General features: G+C 39.5%; 1 protein-coding gene across 2 annotated transcripts in view; it reads left to right on the top strand.

Annotated features, from left to right (window-relative positions):
• The window catches only part of SEPTIN8 (septin 8), a 1,286,408-nt gene that overhangs the window by 713,018 nt on the left and 546,769 nt on the right, over positions 1 to 26,621 (top strand). For both annotated transcript variants that reach the window (XM_044069252.1, XM_044069253.1), the window contains exons 6-7: positions 13,720 to 13,816; positions 14,559 to 14,727. In XM_044069252.1, coding sequence (XP_043925187.1) covers positions 13,720 to 13,816; positions 14,559 to 14,727 — 266 coding nt within the window. The remainder of the gene's footprint in view (positions 1 to 13,719; positions 13,817 to 14,558; positions 14,728 to 26,621) is intronic.

Raw genomic sequence — 26,621 nt, 5'->3', positions numbered from 1 at the left:
ATTGTTTGCTTGGCAACCCCCCTCCCTACATCAGAATGACTGGACCCACTGCCATCTCCCATTTGGCTCATTTAATTTCCTGCTGAAAATGAGAATTGGCTTAGTCCAGTCATGTGAGAGTCTTATAGCCCATTTATTCCCAGTGCAGGATAGAAACTGACTGCCCCCCTTTGTTCCCTGGGAGATAGGTGTCAGGAGTTATGAGTAGTCCAAAGAAGAAGTCCTGTGTGTCCCTTCCTAACTGTGGCTGTTACTTGACTAGTGCTGCAGCTCAGGAGGTTCCATAAAGGTGGATCATGAAATGCCCCTAGACCTTCTTTGGTATAAATGTAGCTTGCATAAATGTAACTTGCATCATCTGCCCAATAGCTCCTTCTCACTACAGTAATTCAGCCCTCTAGTTGAGGTTAATAATGCAACAGACAACCTCCACCAGGACAACCAAGTTGGCATCAGCCGCTGTCTCCCACCCTCTTTGCTGCAGTCCTGTTAACTTTTGATCCTGCTAATTGAACCTGGTCCATTTGAGTCATAGTTGGGGCTTTGTCCTTCTATGCCACCTGAGTGTGTTAAGTGTTTTTCTAAACATGCATGTGCAGTTTGTTGACTTAGTGGTATTGTTTTTTTTAAACATGGATGTGCAGTTTGTTGACTTAGTGCATACTTATTTGCAAAACATAAATGCAGTCCTGTGATGGATGAAGTGCTTATTATTTCTTATACTAAGAGTATATGGGGGTCATAGTCTAAGGGGATTTCAGTAGTACCGAAGTTGATGGACTTGCTTTCATTCATCACTTCTAAAAAGTACTTCAAAAGTGAATGCACTGTAGTTTTAGAGATGTTAAGAAGTATTGTCTTTTTATTAAATCATAGTCCCTCCTGGCAGGTGTTTTTGAATTTGGGGAGTGCAGGTAAAGAGATGATTGTTGTGTGGTCATTATGGCAATAACTCATGTCTGGATATGCTCAAACAAAAGATTCAGAATATTGCCATTCTTGCAGATTATTTAAGGTATGAAGAACTAAACTGCCTCATTCATCAGACTAACTTCTGTACTGCTGTATCCCTAGAGTTTTTTTAGGAAGGAAAGCTGCATGATGTTCTTCGTCTCACATTGCTGCAGTCATAACCTGTGGGTAGTCCGCTGTCCTCAGTCGGCCCGAATACCAAAGGGTTAGGCTGGCGTCGGTCATGGGCGCCCGGAGCTGACGTCAGTACGTAGTAGTACTTAAGCGCGTGACCGACGCCATATTCTCAGTCTTTCTTGCCGCGTGGTCCGAAGCAGAAGCAGCGTTTGCAAGTGCCGTTCGGTGTTCTGAAATTTTCAGTTTTTGAGTTTCAGACCGAAGACCAAGTTGGGCTAAGTACCCCGTTGGGGAAAATTTTTGTCTTTTCTTGCCTCAGTTAATCCGGATGTCAGAAAAAGTTAATAATTGTATTTCTTGTGGGAAACAGATACCTCATAGGGACTATCATTCTCTCTGTATTCCTTGCTTAGGGCCAGAACACGACGTAGTTGGGTGTCGCTTTTGCACTAGATTTAATAAGCGCACCATTAAACGCAGATTAGACTGTGCTAGGCTTGTTTTCGGTAAGCGGTGTAACTACAACATGCCGTCGGATCCTCCGACGCCCGCTACCACTAAAAAGCGAAAAGATAAATCTTTAAGGTCTAAACTGGAAGAGTTGTCCGTTACGGACGCCGGTTCTATGGAATCTACGGTTGAATCTGTGGATCCAGCCGAGGTCTCGGCTGAATCCCAGGGGGAACCTTTACTTTTACAGGAGTTGGCCTCTCAGGAGTTAGGTCAGGCCGAGGGTGCCTCTCAAGTTTCTGTGGTTCCATCCTTACAAAAGGTTATTAGGCCTTCTTCTTCAGTCACTAAAGGCCCTGCTAAGGCTAGACTGGGTGTTTCTGGTACGGGACACAGTTCTGGTTCTTCGGGTTCTGTTCCTAAAAAACATATGTTGAAAATGGCAGAGGATTTGATTACTTTGATCAGGGGTTCTATGCCCCCTCCAGAGAAGAGGCCTAGGGTGGAGGCAGATTTAGAGGGAATGGAGCATTCCTCAGATTAGAGTCCTCAGCTGAAGATATTCAGGATTTTCCTCCCTATTCTGATTCGGATGCAGAGGATTCCTGTCCTTCTGCTTCACCTCCAGAGGATTTTTCCTTTTCTGAAACCTTGCATTCCATGAGGGAGCATTTCAAGTGGGAAGGTCAGGATTTTTCAGATTCTCGTAAGAGGCTTAGAGAATTTTTGTTTTTGCCACAGCATAGACCTTTGGCTATTCCCCCTGTTTTAAATGTTGTTCAGGATGTTTTTTCTGAAGCTTCCCTTAATCCTGATTCTTTACGCCCTGCCCCTGTCAAGCCAGACAGGTATTACAGAGTTCCAGAGGCACATAAATATTTGTACAAGAGCCCTAGAGCTGATCCGGAAACTATTATTCAAGGGCCTAAGGGTGTCAGGGCTTCTGTGGTTAAGAATCCAGTACCTTTGGATAAAGATTCTAGAGCGTTGGATAGGTGGGGTAAAAAGTGTACACCTCTTCTCGTTAGCTATGAGGGCTTTAAATTGCCAATTCCATATGCTGAAGTATCAGAACTTTCTGTTAGGTCAATTGAAAGCTAAGGTAGATGCTTTAGCTGAGGGTATAGAGTGTAAGGAATTGCAGGACTTAGTTCATGCTTCAGATCAAGTTGGTAAACATTCCTTGCAGTGTGGCTTCGATGCTCTTCAGGCTTCTTCCAGGGTGGCTGCTACTGGTTCAGTTATTCGTAGACATGCCTGGCTTAAGGATCAAAATTTGTCAGAGCATGTTAAAGCTCGGATTTTGGATGCTCCCCTTCAATCTGAAGTTCTTTTTGGTTCCCCGGTGGAGTCAGTTTTGAAAAAGATGGAAGACAAAGCTAAGTCTATGCAGACAGTTAAAGAATTTTTGCAAGTGCAGCCCCCTAAGTTTAGCAGGAATTGGCCTGCAAGAGGATGGTCTTACCCTTCTTCGGATTTTCAGTCTAAGGGCAGTTCTCGACGTGGTAGGGGCAGGGCTCACGCTCAGGGTTCTTTCAGACCTAGGACTTGGAGTTCTCCTGCACAATCTTCTGGTGAGGGCAGGGGTCAACCTTTTCGTAAACAGACCCAATGACCTGTATCTTCAGCTGTCGGACCCTTCTCTTCTGGCAGCTCCTCTAGGAGGAAAGTTGGCACTTTTCAAACAAAATTGGCATTTGGTCACCCAGGACAAATGGGTGTTGGACGTAATAAATCAAGGCTACAAGTTTTATTTTCACACTTTTCCCCCTTTCAAAGGCATGCCAGATGTACCTCCTCAGCAAAGGATGGAGGCTCAGGATCAAATTTCTTTGCTTTTACAGATGGGGGCAATCCAGGTGGTACCTTCGTCAGAAGAAGGCCTAGGGTTTTATTCTCGTCTATTCCTATTGCCAAAGAAAGGAAACACTTGGAGGCCATTCTGGATTTGTCCATTCTCAATACATACCTAGACATTCCAAAGTTCAAGATGTTAACATTACAACAACTTCTGCCTCTGCTAGGAAAAGAGCACTGGATGGTAACTCTGGATCTCAAAGAAGCCTATCTTCACATTCCTATCAGGCCCAGCTGCAGGAGATTCCTGCGTTTTCGGGCTGGTACTTCTCATTATCAGTTCTCTGCATTGCCCTTTGGTTTATCTACTGCGCCCAGGGTGTTCACAAAGGTTCTGGCTCCTGTAATAGCTTACTTAAGACTGAGGGAATACAAATTTATCCTTATCTGGACGACTGCTTGATTCTTGCTCAAGACAAAGACAAGTTACTTCAACAGCTACAGTATGTGATGGCAGTTTTAAGGTGCCTAGGGTATTCTGTGAACGAAACAAAGTCCAGTCTAGTACCCTCTCAGGACATGTGCTTTCTGGGTGTGAGACTGAATACAGCCTCTCAGATGGCTTTTCTGACCCCGGACAAACAAAGAACTCTTCACTTCTACTTCCAGCAATTATCAGTACGGTCCAGGCTGACTGCAAGGACAGTCCTTCAAGCCTTGGGGTTCATGGCATCTTGCATTCTGGTACTTCCCAATGCCAAACTGCATATGAGGAAGCTACAATGGTATCTCAAAAGTGTATGGACTCAACACTGCCACGATTTGGACACTGTCATTCCGATAATACCGTGCGTCCAGAAGGAATTCTTGTGGTGGGCACAGGAATGTCACCTAAACAAGGGACTCTCTGTGACCCGACCAGAGGCGAGTCAGATCTTAACGACAGATGCCTCAGTTCTGGCTTGGGGAGCACACTTCAATGGGAAATGGATTCAAGACACGTGGCCTCCCAAATTACAGCATTTGCATATCAACATGAAGGAGATGTTAGCAGTCCAGTTTGCCCTGATGGCTTTCAAGGGCCTACTTCAACCAGGACAGGTGTTGATTCAAACAGACAACACTACAGTCATGTGGTACATCAACAAGTAGGGGGGGGACTCATTCTTACCCTCTTTGCAGACAAGCTATGATATTGTGGGAGACTGCTCTGGGGTTGCACATCACTCTTCAAGCACGGTTTCTGCCAGGAGCACAGAACTCCCTAGCAGATGTATTGAGCAGACAAATTGTGGATCCCCACGAGTGGAAATTGGATCCTCAGGTATTTCAACAGTTGACAGTGGCTTGGGGAACTCCAGACATAGATCTGTTCGCTTCTCCTCTAAATTTCCAACTACCAAAATTTTGCACAAGGATGTTTCACCCAAAAGCTTGGAAAGTGGACGCTCTATCTTTCAGTTGGAACAACCTTCACATCTATGCTTTTCCCCCTCTGCCTCTTCTTACCAAGGTACTCTTGAAAGTCAGGAGGGACAAGCCTTGCATGATTTTAATAGCACCAGATTGGCCACGTCAGCACTGGTATCCTCTGCTGAGGAGTTTAATTCAGGAGCCTCCTTGGCCTTTACCACAGCTTCCTCATTTGTTGTCCCAGTCAAGCAGTCATTTGCTCAATGTCAGGGTGCAGTCCTTGCATCTAACGGCCTGGCGTATTCTGTTTTAGAGCCTGTGGGTTCTCAGCTTCCCCAGCAGGTTTTGGATGTCATTTTGGAAGCTAGGCGGCCTAGCACTAGAAAAGTTTATGCTGAAAAATGGAAGAGATTTTTTTTCTTTGGAGTACAACAAAGGATTTTGATGTCTCGGTACCTAATTTGAGTTGTACACTGCAGTACCTTACTGAATTACTGGACAAGGGTTTGTCGTTTTCCTCTGTGAAGGTTCATGCTGCAGCCATTTCTGCTCACTATAATTGTGACCCTCCTTTATTTTCTCACCCTTTGTTTAAGCAATTTCTTAGAGGGGCAAAAAATATAAGACCCCCACGTAGAGCTCCTACTCCTGCCTGGGATCTCAATTTTGTGTTGGAGAAGCTTACTTTGCCTCCTTTTGAACCTGCAGCTACGTCTGAATTGAAGTTTTTGTCTTGGAAGACTGCCTTTTGTTGGCCATTACTTCTGCCAGAAGGGTATCTGAATTGCAGGCTCTCATGGCAGTTGAACCCTTTCTAATATTCCATAAGGATAGAGTTTATTTGCGTACTAACCCTACTTTCATGCCAAAAGTGATTTCTAATGTGGCCTTGAACCAGTCTATCCATTTGCCTACCTTTTATGCTGATCCCCAAAATAAGGGGGAAAAAATCTTGCATTCTTTGGATATACACAGGCAGTTACGTTATTATTTGAGCAGAACTAAGGAGTTCAGACAGACTCAACAGTTATTTGTTACTTTTGCTTTGGGTTCACAAGGGAAAGCTGTTTCAAAGCAGACTATTTCAAAGTGGATTGGTAATTTCATTGCTTTTTGTTATTCTCATCATGGGAAGAATGTTCCTGCTGGGATTAGACCTCATTCCACTAGGGCTACGGCCACTTCTACTGCTTTTTGAGGGGTGTAGCTACTAAGGACATTTTGGAAGCAGCTACTTGGAGTTCAGTTCATACTTTTACTAAGCATTATCATCTCCCTCTTTTCTCCAAGTCCAGGGCTGGGTTTGCCACTGCAGTCTTACAGGGCATGTTAGCAGCCCCTAATGCCTTTTAGTTTGCCAGCCTCACTTTTCCTTTGCTTTGGGATTCTACCCACAGGTTATGACTGCAGCAATGTGAGACGAAGAACATAGTACAGTTTTGTACCTACCATAAATGTAGATGTTCGAGGATCCACATTGCTGCAGTCCTATTTTCCCTCCCTCCCTCCTTCCCCGCTTTGGTTTGGGGTTGTGGTTGTTGTTGTTATTATTACTTGGGGATAATTATTATTTTTCTCCTTTATGGCTCTGGCCTTTTCTCTTTAAGGCCTTCTGACACGTGGGGCAAGAAAGACTGAGAATATGGCATCGGTCATGCGCTTAAGTACTACTACGTACTGACGTCAGCTCCGGGCGCCCATGACCGACGCCAGCCTAACCCTTTGGTATTCGGGCCGACCGAGGACAGCGGACTACCCACAGGTTATGACTGCAGCAATGTGGATCCTCGAACATCTACATTTATGGTAGGTACAAAACTGTACTTTTAGACAACCAGGTAAGCACTTGGGGAATAGAGTTGAAACAATTGTTTGCTATCTTCACTGACACTAGCTTAGATGTTACTTTTAGTAATACCTGCTCAAAGCAAGTGAAAGCAAGACATTATTCAGAGCGGTATTCAGATGCCTGTCATCATCTACATGCATGAACAGAATGTTGCCATAACATTCACTGTAATTCTGCATACAGTGCATTTGCTGCAGTTTTGCACAAGAAGGCAAACAGTGGCATTCTATCCCTTCAGTTTTAGACTTTTGAATGATAGACAGCTAGGTGCTTTTGACACTGGAAGTAAGTTATGAGTAACTATAGCCAGAAGCTGCAGAAGTGTGTGCAGAGTATTATTCAGCTGAAACAGGATTCTCTTATGTAGGCAGCTGTCTGTGGTTAGAGGCACTGCTTTGTAACATACTATTTATGTAGAAATACTGAAATATGTGACTTTGAGTGGAAGCCTTGAAGATGTGGTTAGCACATATTTCTGTACTTGAAATGCTAAAAAAAGAAAAAATATGCTAGGAATGCTTACTTACAGAAAGTAGTTGCAAAGTTACCTTGTTAATAGTGCAGTGGAGTAATCGGGGGCTGTTTTTCCACAACCAAGTGATTTTTTTCAGGCTGACTTGTATTCTTTTTATCAGGTTTGTTTAAGAAACCACCTCTTTCTCATATTGTAGAAGATAGGAGGTGTCAGAATTGGAAGCAAACCCAGAATGTTTTACATAGGAGCAGGTAAATAGATGCTTGACAGCTGCTTTTTTGACAAGTTTTGCACAAAGAGGATCAGAAGATACTTGCACTGGTATGATTAATATTATGAGTCACTTGTAGATGCTTACTGAGGCTACTTGCATCAGGATGGCATTAGTCCACACCAACAGCTGTAGAAACTTAAGGAACAAAACTGATCATTCATGGTCCAGTCTGTCCGCTTCAGAGATAGGAATGCTTAGCTGGAGGCAGAAGTCACTTGTTATCTTTTAGTCTCTCTCAGGCTCTAAAACTCCTCCCCTAGCTCCCATAATGCATCACGCTTCCTCTTCTCTCCAGGTCATACTTGCTGTATTATTTTTTTTGATAGAGTTCCATTCATAAGAATTTTTTCATCATTTAAATTAGATTTTCAGCATATTTTGGTTGATGAATAGTTACTCTTCTAGAGCGTTTAACTGGCAGGTTTTGATTCCTGCCATACTGATGTCGCCATTCTTTTTTCCTTTGAGTAATAATTTGGTTTAAAGTTGTATTCTTTAGGTATTTAGCTGAGGTTTCACATTGCCACTAGTGGGTTGTTCCTTTGCTCCTCTTGCCTCCATTGCCTATTGTTGATTGTCAGCTGCCATTTTGTTTCCACATCACTGGGGTTGAAGGTCAGTTGAGAGTGTCCATCATTAAAGTAACTGTCAAAGTTTGACTTTTTACTTAAAGCCCTACCACCCCCTTGCATGTAATTCAGTGAAATTGCAACCCATGAGGGGTATTCAGTGGGCATCTGTGCTGTACAACCCCCTCACTTTTGCAAGAAGTTGATGTCATCGTCACATCCCAACCCATTATGTAATGGGAGAGGAATTGGAATGGAAATCTTTGTAGGGGATTCCTCATTACCAGTATCTCCAATGAGGACTGCAAACATGGGACAAAAAGACTGCAGATGCTTTCCATGGGAGACAGGGTCCCATATGTAGGAGGCTTCACTGTTATGCAATCCAGAAGAATCCTGCCATTGAGCCCTACTACACTGATAAGTGAAGAGGAGCACAGTAGAGGCGAGCTTCATGGTAAGGAGGGATGCATAAAAATATACTGTAAAAACAGATATGAATGACATCTCTCATTCTGTCGTCACAGCCATCAGCTCTTTCTCCTTAGTTGGAATAAATGAGGATGTATTAAGCCAGGTTAGACACTGGAGCATTTACTTCCTTCAACCATGGGTATCCTGGATACAGGACAGTAGCATTGTTTTAAGACATCTGCTGCAGCACAGTTGGCAAGCAAGCACCAGCCTCACTGCTGTGTAACGCCTACTTTCCAAGCAAGATAGTTAAATGACTAACATAAAAACAGTAACCCAGATATAAATAAATTCCAAAATGCCATCTTACAATTCATTCCATACACAGTGCATCACCATCAAGTGCACTTCCAAAATTTACTCTGAATGGTGAGAGAGTCATTTGTTGGGAATGCTATCACTTCCATTGTTATAGTGCATCAATTATATTAAAAAAAAATTCACAAGATTTGAAATCTTTGTCACTATTTATCTAATAAATTAAGCGTCTCCAATACACAGACACTGTATGTAAAATCCACAAGCATCTTTAAAACTGTGTAAAGTCATCTGGTTTAACTACAGCATGGATTTTATTTTACAGTATAACCACAGTATGAATGAATGCATACTCATGTAAAGTTCACCAGTCGCCTTCTATGTAAAGCTGCTGGAAATGTAAAAAATGCTTGCAGCTCAAACAAATACCAGATTATATGCAACTACATGATTTGCTCCAGAGTATTTCCTGACCACAGCATTCATGTCAGTCAAGTTTCAAACACTTGCTTTACACACTTATATTTTACTGTTACTTTTGTCTGAATCTCACACTGAATCTGAGTTACGAAGTTTATTATAGGGTCCTAGATCTGGTCTTGCCCCAGCATTTCAGAATCTCTGTCTTTATTCTCCTCCAGCAGCTTTTCTCTCCGTCAACCAAACTACTTGTCTTGCATTAGACTTCTCAGATCACTTGGTGTGTAGCCATAATATGTGCGTCAAGCACATAAGCGTGATTCTCAACCACCTGCCTTTAAAGCAGTGATTAGACAGTTTTTGCTTGATGACATGCCCAGGAAGTTGGTTTCTTATTGGTTTGTTGCTGTGCTGAGACTGAACCAATGAGATTTTGTAAGTGGAGCTGTCGTGCCTCAAAGCAGAACAGTGTAGCAACATCTGCATTTTAGCTTTAAATTCGATCACTTTATGAAAAACAAAGAGGTTGAGAGGTATGACCCTATCCCACATTTACTCAAAGCCCTACCACCCAGTCAGTGAAATGACAACCCATGGGGGGATATTCAGTGGGCATCTGTGCTGTACAACCCTCTCACTTTTGCAAGACGTTGATGTCAACATGACATCCCAGCCCGTTATGTAATGGGAGAGGGTTTTAATACTCAGTAAATGACTATTGAAATGAATGTGCCATTTTTAAACAAAATAAGCAGATTAATTGACTGAGATAATGATAATCCACATTCTTGCGAAAATGTTCAGCAGAGCAGTCGTCACAAAAAAGCTTGGCTACATGAACATCATTGGCATTTTTAATGGTTCCTATTAGTTTTTGTCATTTTTGTAATAGCATAGGAGTGCTCTAAAGTGCTGCAGCATTTTGAACTTTATTTGGAATTGGCTAGAGAACTGTAAACATGACAGTGATGCAGTGCCATATATGTATGAATATATATGTGTAATGTATTTATGCATGTATATGTTTAATTATTTGTATGTATAGTAAAGTTGTACTATATTACAACCATGGTTAAGTTTAATACTGACTTCTGTATTAATGTCATTAACTTGAGTGTTAAATATAGCGACGGCATTTGACAGAGTGATACTAAAACTTGCATCATGTGAGACCTAGGATAATATCACCCTGTGTTTCAAATTCCAGTCTCACTCGTTTAAAACCTGTCACCAACCCAAATTGACCCAGCTGTAAAATATTTGATCATGCTGCTGAGTGTGTGCAACACCAAAATGTTGGTCTCTTGCATTGCATTTGTTTGGCCTGTTGTACCTATTGGAAATGCCATAAGAATAGTATACATAAATATAGTTTTTTTTTTTTTTTTTTTTCCTCCATGCTGCCTGCCACTTGTCAGCCCTCCCTTGATTCAGGCTGTGCATTCGTTGTTTGAGGATGAGACAATAGCATTAGACCATCACCCAAACAACCTTGAGGATTATTTGTGTAGCCTAACCCACATCCACAGTGCTGGTGAATTATGCATGTCCTTTGTAGTACAGGCACATGGCAGTTGTACCATGAACATGCTGCTTGACTGAAGTGTATGCATCCATCGCCTTTTGAGCTGCCCTTACTTAATCCAAATCTGCTCTGAGAAACAACAGTGCGGTGGACTGTGCTGCCTCCCTCCTCCCCCAAGGATGGCAAAGCCAACATCGGGTTATTCACTCTCACCTCCCCAGCTAGTGTCTCAAGTGTCAGATAACTAGTCAATCCCCAGGTTGTATACACCACTGTTAGAGCTTTATCCATGTGTACCCCGGAACCAGCTGCATAAGCATTAATATTGAATGGTCTATGGGAAGACAGAGCTCTGACATGTACTGAACCCCCTTTGGAAATTTCAGGCAACTTTGTTTCAAGTTTGCATGGGAAAAACCCAACTGTTTAATTAGTCCATACGACTAGCAACAATGAGAAAATGTAGACCACTGGTTCAGACCCAGAAGTGTTGTATTGTCTAGCTCCTCAGTACAAAACCTTCAAGGAGTTACAAAATTCAGCTAAAAATGTGCTACCTTGTGTACAAAAAACACAGACTCAAATACTTCCAATTAACCTCTCCATTCAGTCTCATAGGGACCAAAGTATCATATTTAAGAATAAAGACAGAATCTTTGTGTAACAGTTTTTCTTTCAAAAGAATGTCATTCTCATTTTCAACAAATACTTGCTCTAAAATACAACCTTGAAGCATAGAAAAATCACTGCCATGTACATCTCCAAAATGACATGCCAAAATCTTGTCTTCCTTTTGATTTTTTATGTCCCTGATATGTTCCATTAACCTCACTTTAAAACTTCTTTTTGTTACTCTTTAGTTTATGCACATTCATGTCCAATAGACACATTACAGTGTATAACAATGTGATCCAAGCTTAGTTGCCCATATAATGGATTTGCAGGAAATGCACCTTTTAAATCCTGGGTCTAAAATTGGGAACGCGGATGGATATCCGTGGAGTAAATAATAAGGGTTCAGGCTTACAGTGCTACTCAACACCTACAGTGTTAACATTATATATTTTTGAAGCTACTGTAGCTGTAACTTCACATTTTTACAGGACTGCAGTTTTGACATGTAGCCATCACTTGTAAAATGTTCAGGGATTGTGTGTTTCTAGGTAGCTTATTTTTGGGATATGAAACAGTGGCATGTGTGAGAAGAATGTGGCACAAATGGGATATTTCAGAAGTTCTCATGACTTCTGTTGAAGAGCTGGATTCTAGACTTTACAGCTAAATATCTTAGAAATGGTGCCAGATACAATCAAATCAGTCCGTGTCAGTATTTTATTAAATTAATTTTACCAAAACTATATATGTGCATATATATATATATATATATATATATATATACATATACACACACACACACACACACACACACACACACACTCATATATGGGTATTATGGGTCTTCTTCATATGACCTAACTTTCATATGACTGACATTCATTTGACCGAGACCATATAACCTAAAGTTCATAATACTGAAAACTCACTTGACTGAAACTCATAACACAGACACCCTGGAGTTAGAATATATAGTTAGGAGGGGTGTGGGAGGGGCACAGCCCCCCCCCCCACACCTAGTTTGATTTTTATAATCTGTGGTTTACTTTTATATTGTTCAGTAAAACCAAACTACATGGGGGGCTATACCCCCACACCCCCCACTGTTGGGGGCTGTGCCCCCACCCTCCAACTATATATTTTAACTCCAGGGTCACACTACAGTGGGGAGCAGGGCATATACCTTTTACTTGTCTTACAGTGCTCTACACAGTGCCAGTACTCCTTGTCAGTGAAATGAGTTTTAGGTCAAGTGAAGTTTAGGGGATTTCGTCTCAGTCAAATGAATTTCAGGCAAATGGAAGTTAGGTCGACTGAAGTAGATCCATATATATATATATATATATATATATATATATATACTGCAAATAAGAAAAAGGAATTTAGCACCATAAAAACTAAACCATAAGCATCAAATTAAACTGCAAAATATATTGTGAATAAGTCATATAAATGTAAAATGTAGTGCTAAAATTGTATAAGTAATGGAAACACTAATAGAGTGAATGTCCAATAAGGCCCATGGTACATAAACAAAATGAAACAGCTAAACAGTTAAGGATGTTAGCTGCATGTAAAATTACTTTTTATCAAAGTAGAGAGGATCAGCTTGTATTACCAACCTGATTTCAGTAAACCTTAAAATTAAAGTTGAAAAAAATGCATATCATGGTAAAATCATATAAAAAATTTAAATGTAAATATATATATATATATATATATATATATATATATATATATATATAGTCTACCAAACTGAAACATATTTTAATTTAATTGTACACATTTCTTAAATGGGTGGGTATTTTCATCATAGTGCCTTCTGCTGTGACTTGACCCGAAGCTTTATACGTATAGTTAGTGTTCTGAAACAGTGTAGAAATACTTCAAGCAAAAAAAATGTAATATTCTAGTTTGGATTTATTTATTTGTAATAGAAACTTAAATGTTTTTTTTCCAGATGTGTAGCTATCCCTACCCATTTATTTTCTCACTTCTTTAACTTCATCTGACTGTGAACACTTACAGGTGTATTACATTTTTTATTCCAAGTAACTCCTCTTTTTGCTATAGTGCAAGCCTAGTTTTCTTTAGTTTCATGTATCTGTGCCTTTATGTTTGGGGAGAATGGAGTGCATGATTGCAATTAAAGTAGCAGTCGTGTGCTTGTTACATTTGCTGTGTTTTTGATGTTTTTGTTTGGTGTGTAGGGGCAGATAAGTTGCGAGATGAGTGAAGGATGTAGAATTTACTGTAAAGTTCCTGTTTTTTTATGATGCAAAATTAATCCAAGTTGGTTATTTAATGATTTTTTGCAATATATAATTACGGACAAATGTGAGAAGAAATAAAATAATGAATGACCTAGTGTGTAAATACAGACAGTTTTAAAATTGTTTTCTTTACATTGTAAGCCTTGTTACAAGGATAAGTAGCTTTAAGTGCTAACTCGTAAAATGTTGGTGATAGTGTTATTTCACATTTGATTTTTTTTTTCCTGGTTACCATTAGGCTCATCTGCCATTTGCCGTTGTTGGAAGCACAGAAGAAGTGAAAGTAGGGAATAAACTTGTGCGAGCAAGACAGTATCCATGGGGAGTTGTTCAAGGTGAGTATAAACATGAATAAGTCCAAAACAAATGGAAACTGTGTATAAACATGACATATTCAGAGTAAAAAACAATAAGTAGTTCTCCTGTGCCTAATAACCAGTATGGGTTTTCTGTGGGGGTTGAACATTTAATGACTGTTAGCAGTGCAATAGTGCTTTGGCTTTCAAACTCTTCTGGTCTTGATTCCGAATCAGAAAGGGTGACTGAGCCAGATACTAAACTTAAGATATGTCTGCTGTTGAATTTCATTGATTGAGAGTTCTGGTGGACTGGCAAGACCTTAGCAGACATTTTGTATTTTACCCAGCTTGTGCTAGGACGCCCATTGCTTTCTTTTAAAGTAAATCCAGTCCTTTGAATCAGAACCAAAACAGAATCTTGGGAGAAGTATGGGGCAAACCCTTCCCCTTAAACAGGCATTGTCACTGCTTAACAAATGTAACATACTCTGAGGTCATTTAACTTTGTGGTTAGTTAGGGTTACTGTGTCAGTGAGATCTTGTCAGGTCATTCAGCACCTTCAGGTTACTGATCTGTAGTAAGGAAAGCTGGGTACGTAGAGTGTACCTCACAAACAGAACTACAAGAGGACCTCAAAGCTTGTGCTACATGTTGAATGAAAAGTAATAGCAATCGTCTATGACTTTTTGAATCAGTCATTCTCTGTATGTGTAAAAGTTCTGAAGGTACAGCTGTTAGCAACTTTGAATGCACTAAATTCTTTTCACTATTTCACAGTTGAAAATGAAAGTCATTGTGACTTTGTGAAGCTGCGTGAGATGTTGATCCGAGTCAACATGGAAGACCTCAGGGAACAGACTCACACTAGGCACTATGAGCTCTATAGGAGGTGTAAGCTCGAAGAGATGGGCTTCAAAGACACTGACCCTGACAGCCAACCTTTTAGGTAATTTTTACCTTTGTACCTTGTTTTCATGATGAGTGGGTAGTTTTGTTGTGCTCGACAATGATATCCCTTTTATATGTAAGACGCATTGTATACATTATAGATGCTCTAGACCAACATCTTAATGCAAGCTCTGATTGCATAACATGGCACGTGAAACCTGAGATGTATAGTGCATAAAGTATAAAAAAATTCTATGGTAGTTTGTGACATTAGGTATATTTAAGTGTCAACTGTATGCAAAGCATTCTGCTTCGGTGTGTGAGAGAAGGAAGCCTTTTTGTGTATAAAATATATACAGCAGTTTGTGGGTTAAAAGAGACTGAAGATCAAACAGGTTAATGTAGAGCACAAGTTTGCATTTCTGTTATCTTATTTCTGACTGTTGATTACTCTTTTAACAGGTGTATTTCCCTTTAGATATTCTTGTAGGTAGGTAAACAGATGAGAGCTACAGTGAGATGAGGAGTTACTGGAGAGGACCGAGTCTAGAACTGCCACATAGTAGGTCATATTTTTGCTGGTCCATCCCTACCTCATGTCACATTTGGAAACTGCACACATATCTCCAGGTATTGATTCCTACATATTAATGATCAGCTGTCCCCCAACACACACACATACATACATACACACACACACACACACACACACACACTTCCATAGTCATTAAAAGGCTATTTTTAGATGAGCATCCACTCTTCAAGTAAGACTTTGATGTTTGATACAAATATTAGTTTACACGTTAGTAGACGTCTGTTTTTTTATAAGCATTATATTTTTGAATATGTGTGATTGATGGATTGCACACAGCATGCCTGGCTATATCTGTTTTCTGTCTATAAATAGCTTGATAGAAGAAGTCTGTGATCATCCCCCTTCTGGAGGAAAACCTGAAAACCTCAAGTTTCCATATAAGACTGTTGTGATAATTGTGATAAGGACCACTGAAGCATGCTGCCACATTTGTACAGGATTCAAAGTGATCGTAGACAATTCTGTGAAGTGGCAGTACCCAATGTAAGCACGGAAAATAGCATCATATGTGTTTGTCTGATTTTTGAAATCTAGAAGTTGTGTTAAGACAAGCTGATACTTTATTCCTTGGTGAAGCTAAATTTTTGCAGTTTATAATCTGCATGTTTCATTGGACTGAGTTGCTGGCCCCTGGCACATATGTAGGTGTCTAACATCAAGAACATAATACAAGCAGGCACTCCATTCCACACTTGGAGGTGATAATTAAAAAGCTCATAATCAATCACCATGTTCTGCAGTCAGAGAAAGCAGCCTTACCTTCGTTAGGCTTGAACTGAAGGTCATATCAGATACATTTCTACTCCAACTGGCTAAAGTCCACCTACAACCAGTCAGTCTCCTTGATATGTTCCCCAGAGTGGAGAAATGGTATTAGTATACTGCGTAACGGTCCTCTCGCCAAATGGTCTGCAGCCTATATTTTAAATATTTTGGTATGCAGATATATAAATAAGTATACATAAAACATATAAATACAATATATAAAATATATGAAATAGTTTCTGTGATCATCAGCAATCTTGACTTGTGTCATATGGCTGTCAGGTAGGAGGAAAATTTACAAGGTCCACATATACTGCCTTATAGAGCCATCATGCAGGTCATGTTGGTTCTGGACGTCATCCAGAAAAGTTGCATATCTTTAATTTTGTCTGCCTCGTTCCCCATCTTGCCCCCTCTGAGACTAGATGGTGTAGCAGGATGTACATTTTCAATTACAGTCCCTTCTAAGCAAGGGAGATGTGGAGCAAATGCTCCATTGAGAACAAGGGTTTGTATTTTTTTCGTAGTTAACAAAAAGAATAGCATATACCAACTTTTTCTGAGTCTCAGAGAATTTAGCCATGTCATCAGATATGTGACTTTCTATATGATCTCCCTGAGGGCAGTAATGTGTTAGTAGAGGGTCACAGATTGTGTTTTAGTGTGATGGGTGGGATTTGCTCAGGACATTTCCTTGCATCTCTTTGGGCAGCCTGTGGTCATAGAGACCTTGGCATTTCATCCATCCTGAGTTTCTTTCCTAAATGTTAGGTGATAGTAGCTGGAGCCTTGCAGCAGTGGAAGATGTCCGTGTTCCCGCATATGGATGTTTGTTTGCTTTTGGCCCTGGTATCATGATAAGCTTAAGTTTTTCCTTTGCTGCTTCAGCTTGTGTGGGCAGGGGGATCCCTCATTCAGAGTTGGTCTCCCCTCCTTCCAGCATAAACCATAAACTTCACTACTGTATTGCTGGGCCCTGCTTGTTCCAGCCTCCCATTCTTTGGAGAGGGCAAAGTAAATACATCTGATTTATAGTTAACTGTCAGTTTTGCATAAATGTGCATAATTTTAATTTGTACATAACTTGAAGATAGTAATGTGCCTTTACAGTTCTTTTAAGCTAATAAAGTGTGACTCTCTGCTTTTCTGAATGTTAAATTGGCATTGTGAGTACTTCAGGCATAAAAGTTTGAAGCAGAAAACAATTGAATGTACCCCTGTGCCAGTGCATTGTACTATTTATGTAGCTATGCAGCAGTGGAGGTTTTCAGTTAAAAAATTTGCATATTCATTGGGAAAATTTGCTTGGCTAACACTGGTATCTATTCATAGTATGCCAACACATAAAATAAGGATGCTCTTCAGTCCTTCTTATAGAAAAGAATGTTTTTGCTTGTGGTTTATGGTCTTATATATTAATGATAACTAAATTAGAAGTTGTAGGGAAAATGGGATTTGTTGTTATGAAGACCAAATATGTGTTTTGTTTGGTTCCTGGACCAGATCTACTGGCACTACACTGATCACATTGTTCATTGTTTTGTGTACTTACAATTACTTGCGTCATATGCTGACACAGCATGGTGTTCTGCAGGCAAGAACTCTACATCTGGTAATGCTGCAGGGTTTGTTTACTTGACTGAATATGTTTTAAACTAAGGAATCTTACTTTAAGTTAATGTTTATAAAAATGTAGGAACCTGCCTACATCAGAAGCAAACAGATATGAATTATAAAAGATGATGTAGATTTTCTTTTACATTTAGTCTCTGGAGGAACACTTTTTAATATTGCGTAACTCATCAGGCAATTTTAAGTTAGAGTAGCCTGCCTAAGCATTATGGCATATACACTAAGTTGTTTCGGAACATGTTGAAAGATATTGTATTGTTTTTTGATTTTTATTTCTTTAGGTGAGGAAGGAATTTCTGAGTAAGGGTTACATTTCTTCAGTTCTTTCTGTGAACATTTACTTAGTCTGTATGGTGAGATGTAAATTCTGTGTGGTGCATAGTTTAACTGTGCTTCTTTGATCCAACATTTAAGTGATAAGGCTGTTGTTTTATAGTTTGCTTTTCACTATAGAATTGTAATACAAATATGCATTTGAACCCAGAACAGAATATGCCTGCATTGGAGAATCTTCCTGTTATATGTACAGGTAGGTTTAAAGAGTACAAGTCAAAGAAATGTTGGAACCAGCTGGTGTGCTGCAAGGAATGCTGCATAGTCTTGCTTATATGGCTTGGAACTCAACAGTTTCTGGTTTGTTTTCTTTTACTACATGGAGTAAAAAAAGAAAAAATGCAACTAAAAGTTATAGGAATCCCCACACAAATGACATGTACATACTAGGGAAAATAAGTAAACTGGCTGCTTATCTCCTTCCAGTTACAGGTATGTCATAGGTAAGTACTAGGCTAGCTGCCCTTGCGTGCCATTTTAAACCTAGCAAATGTCCCTTTTTGTGCTTGAAATAACTTATCCCATTTAGTTATAGATGGGCCTTACCAATCCCATGGTTGTTAATTATATATATATATTACCTTAATGAGAATAACTGTTATCATATCATAGATAATTTGAGGGGACCCATGCTTGGGATTAAGCATTTAGGAACTCCCTCTGTCCATTAGTAATACAGGGTGCAGTCCTGAGGTAAATTTTCTGTTTTCCATCTGTAGATCTATGTTGCACTTGAATATGGACAGGGATGTTTTATGTGGATGGAGAGTCTGTTCCAGAGCAGCAGTTTCCTCTGTGAGATGTACCTGTCCCTCCTAAACCATTCTGTTGATGTTGTAGAAGAGGTTTAGGTCCCTATAGTGAGCTTTTTTGATGCCATTTGACTTGCTGTTGTACAGTAAATTTGTCGGTAATGGGTCAGAGGGATGCCTTGTATGCCAGATGCAAGTCACCTCCTTGCAGTCTGTAGGACACTAAGTATAGTGACGGGGCTTTGAGTAAGTACATGTAAGACATTTGTTTAGGTCTTGTATCCTTTCAGTAAGGCATCTCTGCTGAGCGTTCTAGTTATTGAATTTGTCTGGACAGATCCTTCCAAAGGGGGCATTATATTCAATGACTGGCCTAATGAGGTTTGAGTAAAGGAAGACAATGACATCACTAGGTGTAGAACCAGTCCCTTTGTTTATAAGGTGTGCAATATAGAAGAACTTTCTTACAACAATTGACATACGTTTGTCATCCCACCATTGGCCATTGCGTGTTGAAGTTTAATACCAGCCTTGTCATTTTCCATTTTTGTTATAATTTATTTTTCCGTTTTGTTTTTGAGTTTGTATGGCTTTTCCACCTTTTGGTCATTTTGCTGTTGACTTTTCTTTCTAATCATTCTCTTGCATGCAGCTTTAGGTTTTCCAACAGAGCATAGTCTGCTGCTTGGGATCAGATGCCTGAATTTCAGCTCATTTGCTTTAAGCACCAGGAAGGGTACATAGTTTCCCTTCTAAAACAAAAATTTGCCTCCATGGAACAGGACTGCGAGCTCAAGACTTGCTCACCTTATGCATAGCTATGTGGTTTTGAATCACAGGAGTCTTCCAGAAATTGGATATCAGACAAGAACACCAGAAAGAGATTATTAATCATTCTTGTAATTGTGACTTTTTGGCAGTTTAGACAGGACACAGAGCAAGTCTCCTTCACTGAGTTGACAAGTATTGCTGCCATCAGGTCCTACATATTGAATTACTGACTTGTTTGGTAATCCTCCACCACTGTGGTTGTTTAATAGACTTGCCTCAGAATTATATTTTGTTCTTGTTGTGGTAACGGAGGTGATAGAGTAGAATGTAATACCAGTTTTCAGCCACAATCTGAGAGCAAACAAAAATAGCAAATAAAGTTCAAAGCCTTTGTGGCATTTCTTGAGTCACAGTGGGTGTTATGGATGATGGTAACCTTGCATAAGGCAGCCCTCTCCACGTGAAAAAAAGATTTGCCCTGGAGGAGATTTTTAGAATGTTGCAGATCTGAAAATAACTTACCTTAATTAAGTTTAGAATTGTATGCATTATTCTTTTGTGGGGAGTAATTGTAAAGCCAGTGATACCTTGTTACCAACCTACATGCCACAGATGAACATGTAAACAATCATTCTTCATTCCTCCTTAAACTTCTTCAATCACAATTGCGTACTTACCAACAACTGGAAAGTGTAGTTTACCTAGAAGTGTAAAACTAAATCAGAGCCTATTTTTTCTGTATGTGTGAGAAACTGCAAGACAGAAGTCAGTAAATTAGGTCAGCTTGAAAAACAGAATGAAGTATGGGGTAAATTTTACTTGCTGTGAAGACTTTTTATAGCTATGAATCAGAGATATGGTGTATTCTTTTTTTAAGATACGTACTTAAGTCTATAAACTGACAGTGCTAAATTACAAAACCCTAGTTGATGTAAGGATACTGCGACTGAAATTATTAGAGAATTTGAGCATCTAAGGTAGAAGTCAGAAACCACAGAAGAGGAAAAATGAAGTATAATACCTAGCATTAGAGTGCTTGAGAAGAACAGTGGTGTGTCTAATGAAAAGTCTTGCAGTTCCACAAAACAGGCTGAAAAAGTAAAGATGGTTTTAAGAATGGCCACAAGTATTTCCAAATCGTAAGGATTTTAAAGCATGGTTAGGAGACAAAGGGCAGGAACATATGTACTCGTTGCTATAAAACTGTTGCACTAGTTTTTTCTTTGATTGGTAACGCGGTTAGTTAAAAAGATTAACATCCTTGTCCATAATTAGTGAAGATAAGAGTTTCATAATTAGGTAGTCCATTGATGAAAGGATAGAGACTGCACAAATTTTTGAAAAGAGAATTTTGGAAATGACCACAGTAAGAGTGAAGGCAAGAGGACAGTACCACTGTAAGTGAAACAGCAAGAAGGTAGTACACTAAGAGAAAGGGCAGAGGGCAGGCAGCCTTACTAATGGAACAGAGTTCCCCTCAGAACTTTATCTGTTAAAGGATGTCTGTTTTGTAGATGAGATTTCTGGCACAGAAAGTGATGATTTCCAAGATGTGTGTAAGATAGGTTTCCTTCACCTAAAATGGACTAAGGAATATCTGCCATCCACATCCAGTTACTCAGAACCTTGACCCTTGGTGTGGAGTAGAAAAGCTGCCTCTCCCAAAAAACATAACATACAAGGTATGAACAAGATAGTTCCACAGGCTAGTTTAGCTACAAACTATTTTTTTAATTATTTATTTATAGTTTGATTACCGGGGAAGTCCACTGGGCCCAAAGGACCCGTTTTCAGTAGAGGCCCGGGGAGAAAAGCTCCAGGAAACATAATACAGTACAGATATAATAAATAACAGAGATATAAAGTATAGGACTTACAGAGAGATACATTGTATAGGACAGTTTACAAAGTCTGTACAGAGTTGCACATAGTTTAAAAAAGTCTGTATAGAGTCAGACAGTCAAACAATATAGCTTATGGTTGTTCACTTGGTAATAAAGATACATTTATACAAACATTCTAAGAAACACACCTTTAAAAATAAAGGTAGAAACACTTTGCATGCACTCATTTAACGTAAGATCCCATTTACAATATTTACACAGTTATGTTGTATGATAAGTAGGTCTTGGAAATTGTAGAGTGACGTAACTATGGCAGAATACTAGAGAGGTTAGGGACCTATAAAAAAGCATCTTAAGGGCAAATATTTAGTCGGATTTGGGTAGGGTGAAAGCAGGTACATTTCCATTTAGAGGATAGTTCTAAGAGTGGAAGGAAGGGAATTCCATTCCTTTCCTAAGGAGAAAGAGAGGAGAAGTTGGCCAGGAGGACATTTGGGCTTATGTATAGCAATTAAGTTTTGATGTTCAGATCTCAGCTTTCTGCTGGGGGTGTAAGGAGGAAGGATATTTGCTAGAGCAGGACATTTAGTAGGGTGAAATACAAGTCTGTGTGCAGTGGTAAGTTGGAGGTAGTTTAGGAGTTCAAGCCAGTTCAGAGATTGTAGGGTAAGGCAGTGATGGGTGGAATTGCTGGATTTGTTGGCAAACTTAGAGATTTTATTATAGCAGTTTTCTAGTTTGGAGGAGGTGGAGGCGGTTAGATTGGTAAGGAGAGGTGCTCCATATAATAAGGAGAGAAGAAGAAAAGTCAGAGTTTGCCTAGTGGAGTTTGAGAGGAAGTGATTATTCCTGTATAGCATGCTTAGTTTTTGGAGGGTTTTCTTAATATTTTGTTGAATGTGGATGTCAAACTTGAGGTATTCATCAGTAGTAATGCTGAGAAGTTTAGCAGAGGGAACCACTTCTATAGGTGAGTTGGTTTGGCTAAGGACTTTGAAAGTACTTTTGTTGTAGGAGTAAGTGTAAGTGGGGGGGTAGTATTTTTGATTTGTTAGCATTGAGAGAGAGGTGATTTTGGCACATCCATTCTTCAGTTATTGAAAAAGCATTTTGGGTTTTGCTGAGTTCAGAGAGGCTGGAGGCAGAGCAGACTAAGGTTGAGTCATCTGCGTATTGAATGACTTTGGTGTCAGGAATGGCAGTGTGAAAGTTGTTGATAAAGATGTTAAAAATCATGGGCCCAAGGATAGAGCCATGTGGTACACTAGTACGGGTGGGTAAGAAGGAAGAGATGGAGTTATTCCATTTTACTGCTTGAGATCTATCAGATAGGTAGCTGGAGAACTTCCCATTCACACTGTAGCTCAGCAAATGTATCTTGCTCAACAGGCTTCTGTAAGGTTGCTTTAGCAAACTGGACTGTCAGTTCGCATAGATGACCTGGCAGTTAGTGCAGAGGACTACATTTTTGACTTGTTTTAGAGCAGATTCCTCTGCTAAGAGTACAGAATTTGAATTTTTTCACCTTTATTTACCTGCTGTGTGTCCTTAAGAGAGTTATGTAACCAGACAGGCCTTTGGGGCAATTGAGAATTTGGGCTACGCTCCTTAATGATCTCCTGGATTCCATGACTAGTAACTACATTGAACATAGTTCTTCACTATCTTATCCACTGCTTCGGTTTTCTTCCAGTCAGGGACATACCCATACAAAACATCTGGTTTTTAGAAAGAGGAGGGCAGAAGTAATGAAAGGGCACAAGCACAAAGGTTTTCTGGCAAAGACCGTTGCAGAGGATACTAAACCCTTACTGGATACAATCATTGGAAGGATAGAACTCTTCCCACAGATGCAAGATTATGGAAAAATAAAGGTCTCAGAAATGGGTTAGGTAAAACAAATAGATGTTGAGGAGGGCTAAAAACACTGTTTAGAGCTTCTATAATCAGTAACCTCACCTACTTAATAGTCTTCCTTTTCCTGACTTTTTTGCTACCTAGCACTATGAAAAACAACATGCCTCAATAACCAGTTGCTGATTTATTATTTCTTCTGTAAGGCTGCAAACCATTTAGTTCTAAAATGATTACTGAATTGAAAAGTATAAGCATGCACAAGACAGCTGAGAACACAGTCCTCAAAAGTGACCATTTCCTAAAGTTTTATAAAACCTTTACAGCAGGCAATGTGTTGTATCAGAGTGAAGTTGACTTGCTACAGGGAACAGAGGAGAGTAAGTTCCACCTGACCTTTTTATCCTCAAAGAGTGCATAAAGATTGTTCATTAATATAAATGTGGCAGCTGCTTAAGTCACATGACCTAATAGATTTAAGGAATCAGATTGATTTTAACATCTAGAGTTTTCTGCAGTAAGCTGTGTTGAGCAGTAAAAGATCCAAAAGGACTAAATCTCTTCCTCGGTGGTCACCTGCAGGCTATTGGCTATATGAGAGAGGAGAGTAACCAACCTTTGGTTAAGGTATAACTAAAACTGAAGTTTGAAAAACAGATAAAACCACTTAATGTTGCCTGTAAGGAACAAGATTATTTTTGTGTGTGTGTTTATTCAGAAATAATCTGATAGGTTTAGACCTGTGCTGACTATTTTGACAGAATGAGTATTTTCACATGGTTTTGTGGTCACAGGTAAATAAGACCATTCAGTTTGGTAAAGGTTTGAAAATTCAGTAGACAGAAATTTGGCTAGGCTCCTTAATGGTCTTCCAGACTGCATGCCTAGTAACTACCGATGAACCTATCCAGAAGTAAATAAATAAAAAAGGTCAGTGAAGTAGAGGAAATAGAAGCAACAGTGCAGGATCCATGTAGTCAGGCTGAAGAACGAAAAGAAGAGATAATGCTGAGGCAGGTTAAAGGTGAAAGAATAGAAGATCTGAGGGAGATGCATTATGTAATCAGCATGTGTCTAACCAGAAAGCAGAAAAAGATGAGCTTTTTAATTCCTGCAAGGAGGCAGTCATACTCTTGAAGTAGCTTAATCCATGTTCCGTATCTATAGAATTTGGTAGACACTCAAAGAAAGTTAAATGGCTGGTTGGAACTAGGTCTGTGCATATTCCTAGACCCCAGAGGACGATATTCCTCATGTCATAGTGTGAAAAACAAATGCTTCCTTCTTCAAATGGACTTTGACCTTAATGTGGACCTTATTGTATGCCTCTCCTCAGATCCAGAAGCTACTTCTGAAAGTAAAGCAGGGCAAATCTAATTTAATCATTGTGGCCCTTTCTTGACCAAGACAACCATGACTTTCTGTACTGATAAGATTGATCTCCTTCTGCCATGGCTGGCCTTCACATTTTATACAAATACAACAGCAGGGCAGTTTTACATGCTAGAATCAAACTGCTTGACTCTGTCCACATGGAAGGTACAATTTTTTTCTTGAGAGTACCCCATATTCTTAAGTGCTACCTATTTTGGTAGACTCAAAGAAACTTAGTAAAGAAAGTCTTGCATCCAAACGTGAGAGAGTTTTTTTTTCCTGATCTATGTCATAAGACACGAGCTCCTTGTGCGGTGTCATTCTAGGGTCACTTAAAGATATTTATTCAGTTCCAAGCTGTACATTCATCGTATAAGGTCTGTTTGTTTGCATTTTCTGATAACCAGCTTTTATCAGTTGTAAATGTGGTTTTACAGTATTCCTCAGTGATATATATACAGTAACATTACAAAAGGTCAGTTTTACCAGTTTTCCCTCATATTGCAGTGTTTGAGCTGTTAAGCCCACTCTAAAGAAATTTCCAGTTTCCCATCCATTTGTCCAAGTTGCAATTGAATTGGGTTAGTGAGGAACTCTGCTTCACAACCATTCATGTGAAACAGAGTTCCTCCCTAACCCAATTCGTGCATCTTGGACAATTGAATGGGAAACTGGAAATTCATCCCTGGTTTGTCACCTGTGTCTCTAATGGACACAGGTAACCTGTAAATGGTTCATCTCCCAGGCTCATGCTTACACTTATCAAGGGTATCAGAACTTGTCAGAGATTTGGGATGCATGGCTAGGCTTAAAAAGGCCCTAGTGGTCGTTAGCCTAGTAAACACCTATGAACCTATGTACATCTGAAATATGCATTTTTTCTCCAGCATGGGACTTGAACTTTATATTAGAAAATCTTTTTACTTCCTTTAGAAATTACTGTATCTGTACAGCTAGAATATGCTTCTCAGAAGACATCTTTCTAGAAAATTAGAAAATCTTTTTACTTCCTTTTGAAATTGCTGTATCTGTACAGCTGGAATATGCTTCTCAGAAGTTTTGTACCATATAAAAACAGTATTGTTAAAGTATAACTCCATTTTTTTCATGCCTTGTAAAGTGTCATTAGTAACCCTTAACCAGTTTGTCCAATTGGCAATCATGTATTTGAACTTTTGAATGAGATTGACCATAATTTGTACCTGAATATTCATAAACAGAATCAGAAAAGGAAAGCCAAAGAAATCAGAAACACTGATCAATTATTTCAAAGGAAAAGGAAGCATACCAGTAATTAAACGGACACCATGTAAACTGTTCTCATTCCATTCTCTTTTGTCATGACAAGTAACAAACTTTTGCAACACTGAATTAAATCACATTCTTCTAGGGCAGTATCATCACCAGCAGCATGTTCCAGAAACGTTTCTACTCAAAGCATTTTAGAAATTATTCTGGCCTGTACTTCACACCTTCACCGCACTTTATAAATGAGATGCACAGTATAGGAGCAGAGCTGGCATTTTTCTCATGGTTGTACTAAACAGCATCCTTTAACTGTCTGCCTTCCTTTGTTGTATTACTTGTGCTTGGAAGTCCTCCATAATGTTATGATCCAGTGCCACGATGACCCTGTTTGTAGAAGTGTAATACTTACCACAATCTTAGATCTTTGAGGAATTGTCATGGTGACGCTAATGTCCCCCCACACCCGATGGTTTGTTGTTGTTGTGTTTGTACGTAGTTAAATTTAGCTGTTCTTTATCTTTCACAGTCATTCTTCAGTTTATATTATGGAGCTTCTTTATTATTTGATGATAACAGTTTGCCACAGTCGTAGTTCCCAATGGTGACTGTATTCATGGATTGTATGTAGTTAAATATAATTATTTTTTTTGCATTTTTAGTTACTTTTTGTTTGATATTTAATGTGAATAGATTTCAGCAGTTGCATTTTCCAGTGGTTGCTGTTTGATCTGAATAACAGAAGTTGTGTTGTGTTTGTACGTAGTTAAATTTAGCTGTTCTTTAT

The sequence above is a fragment of the Protopterus annectens genome, chromosome 4.part0 (genome assembly GCF_019279795.1).
Source record: "Protopterus annectens isolate FY-2018-M chromosome 4.part0, PAN1.0, whole genome shotgun sequence".
Taxonomy (NCBI): Eukaryota; Metazoa; Chordata; order Ceratodontiformes; family Protopteridae; genus Protopterus; species Protopterus annectens.
The sequence above is the reverse complement of the archived record's forward strand: the minus strand, read 5'-3'. Positions and strand labels throughout refer to the sequence as shown.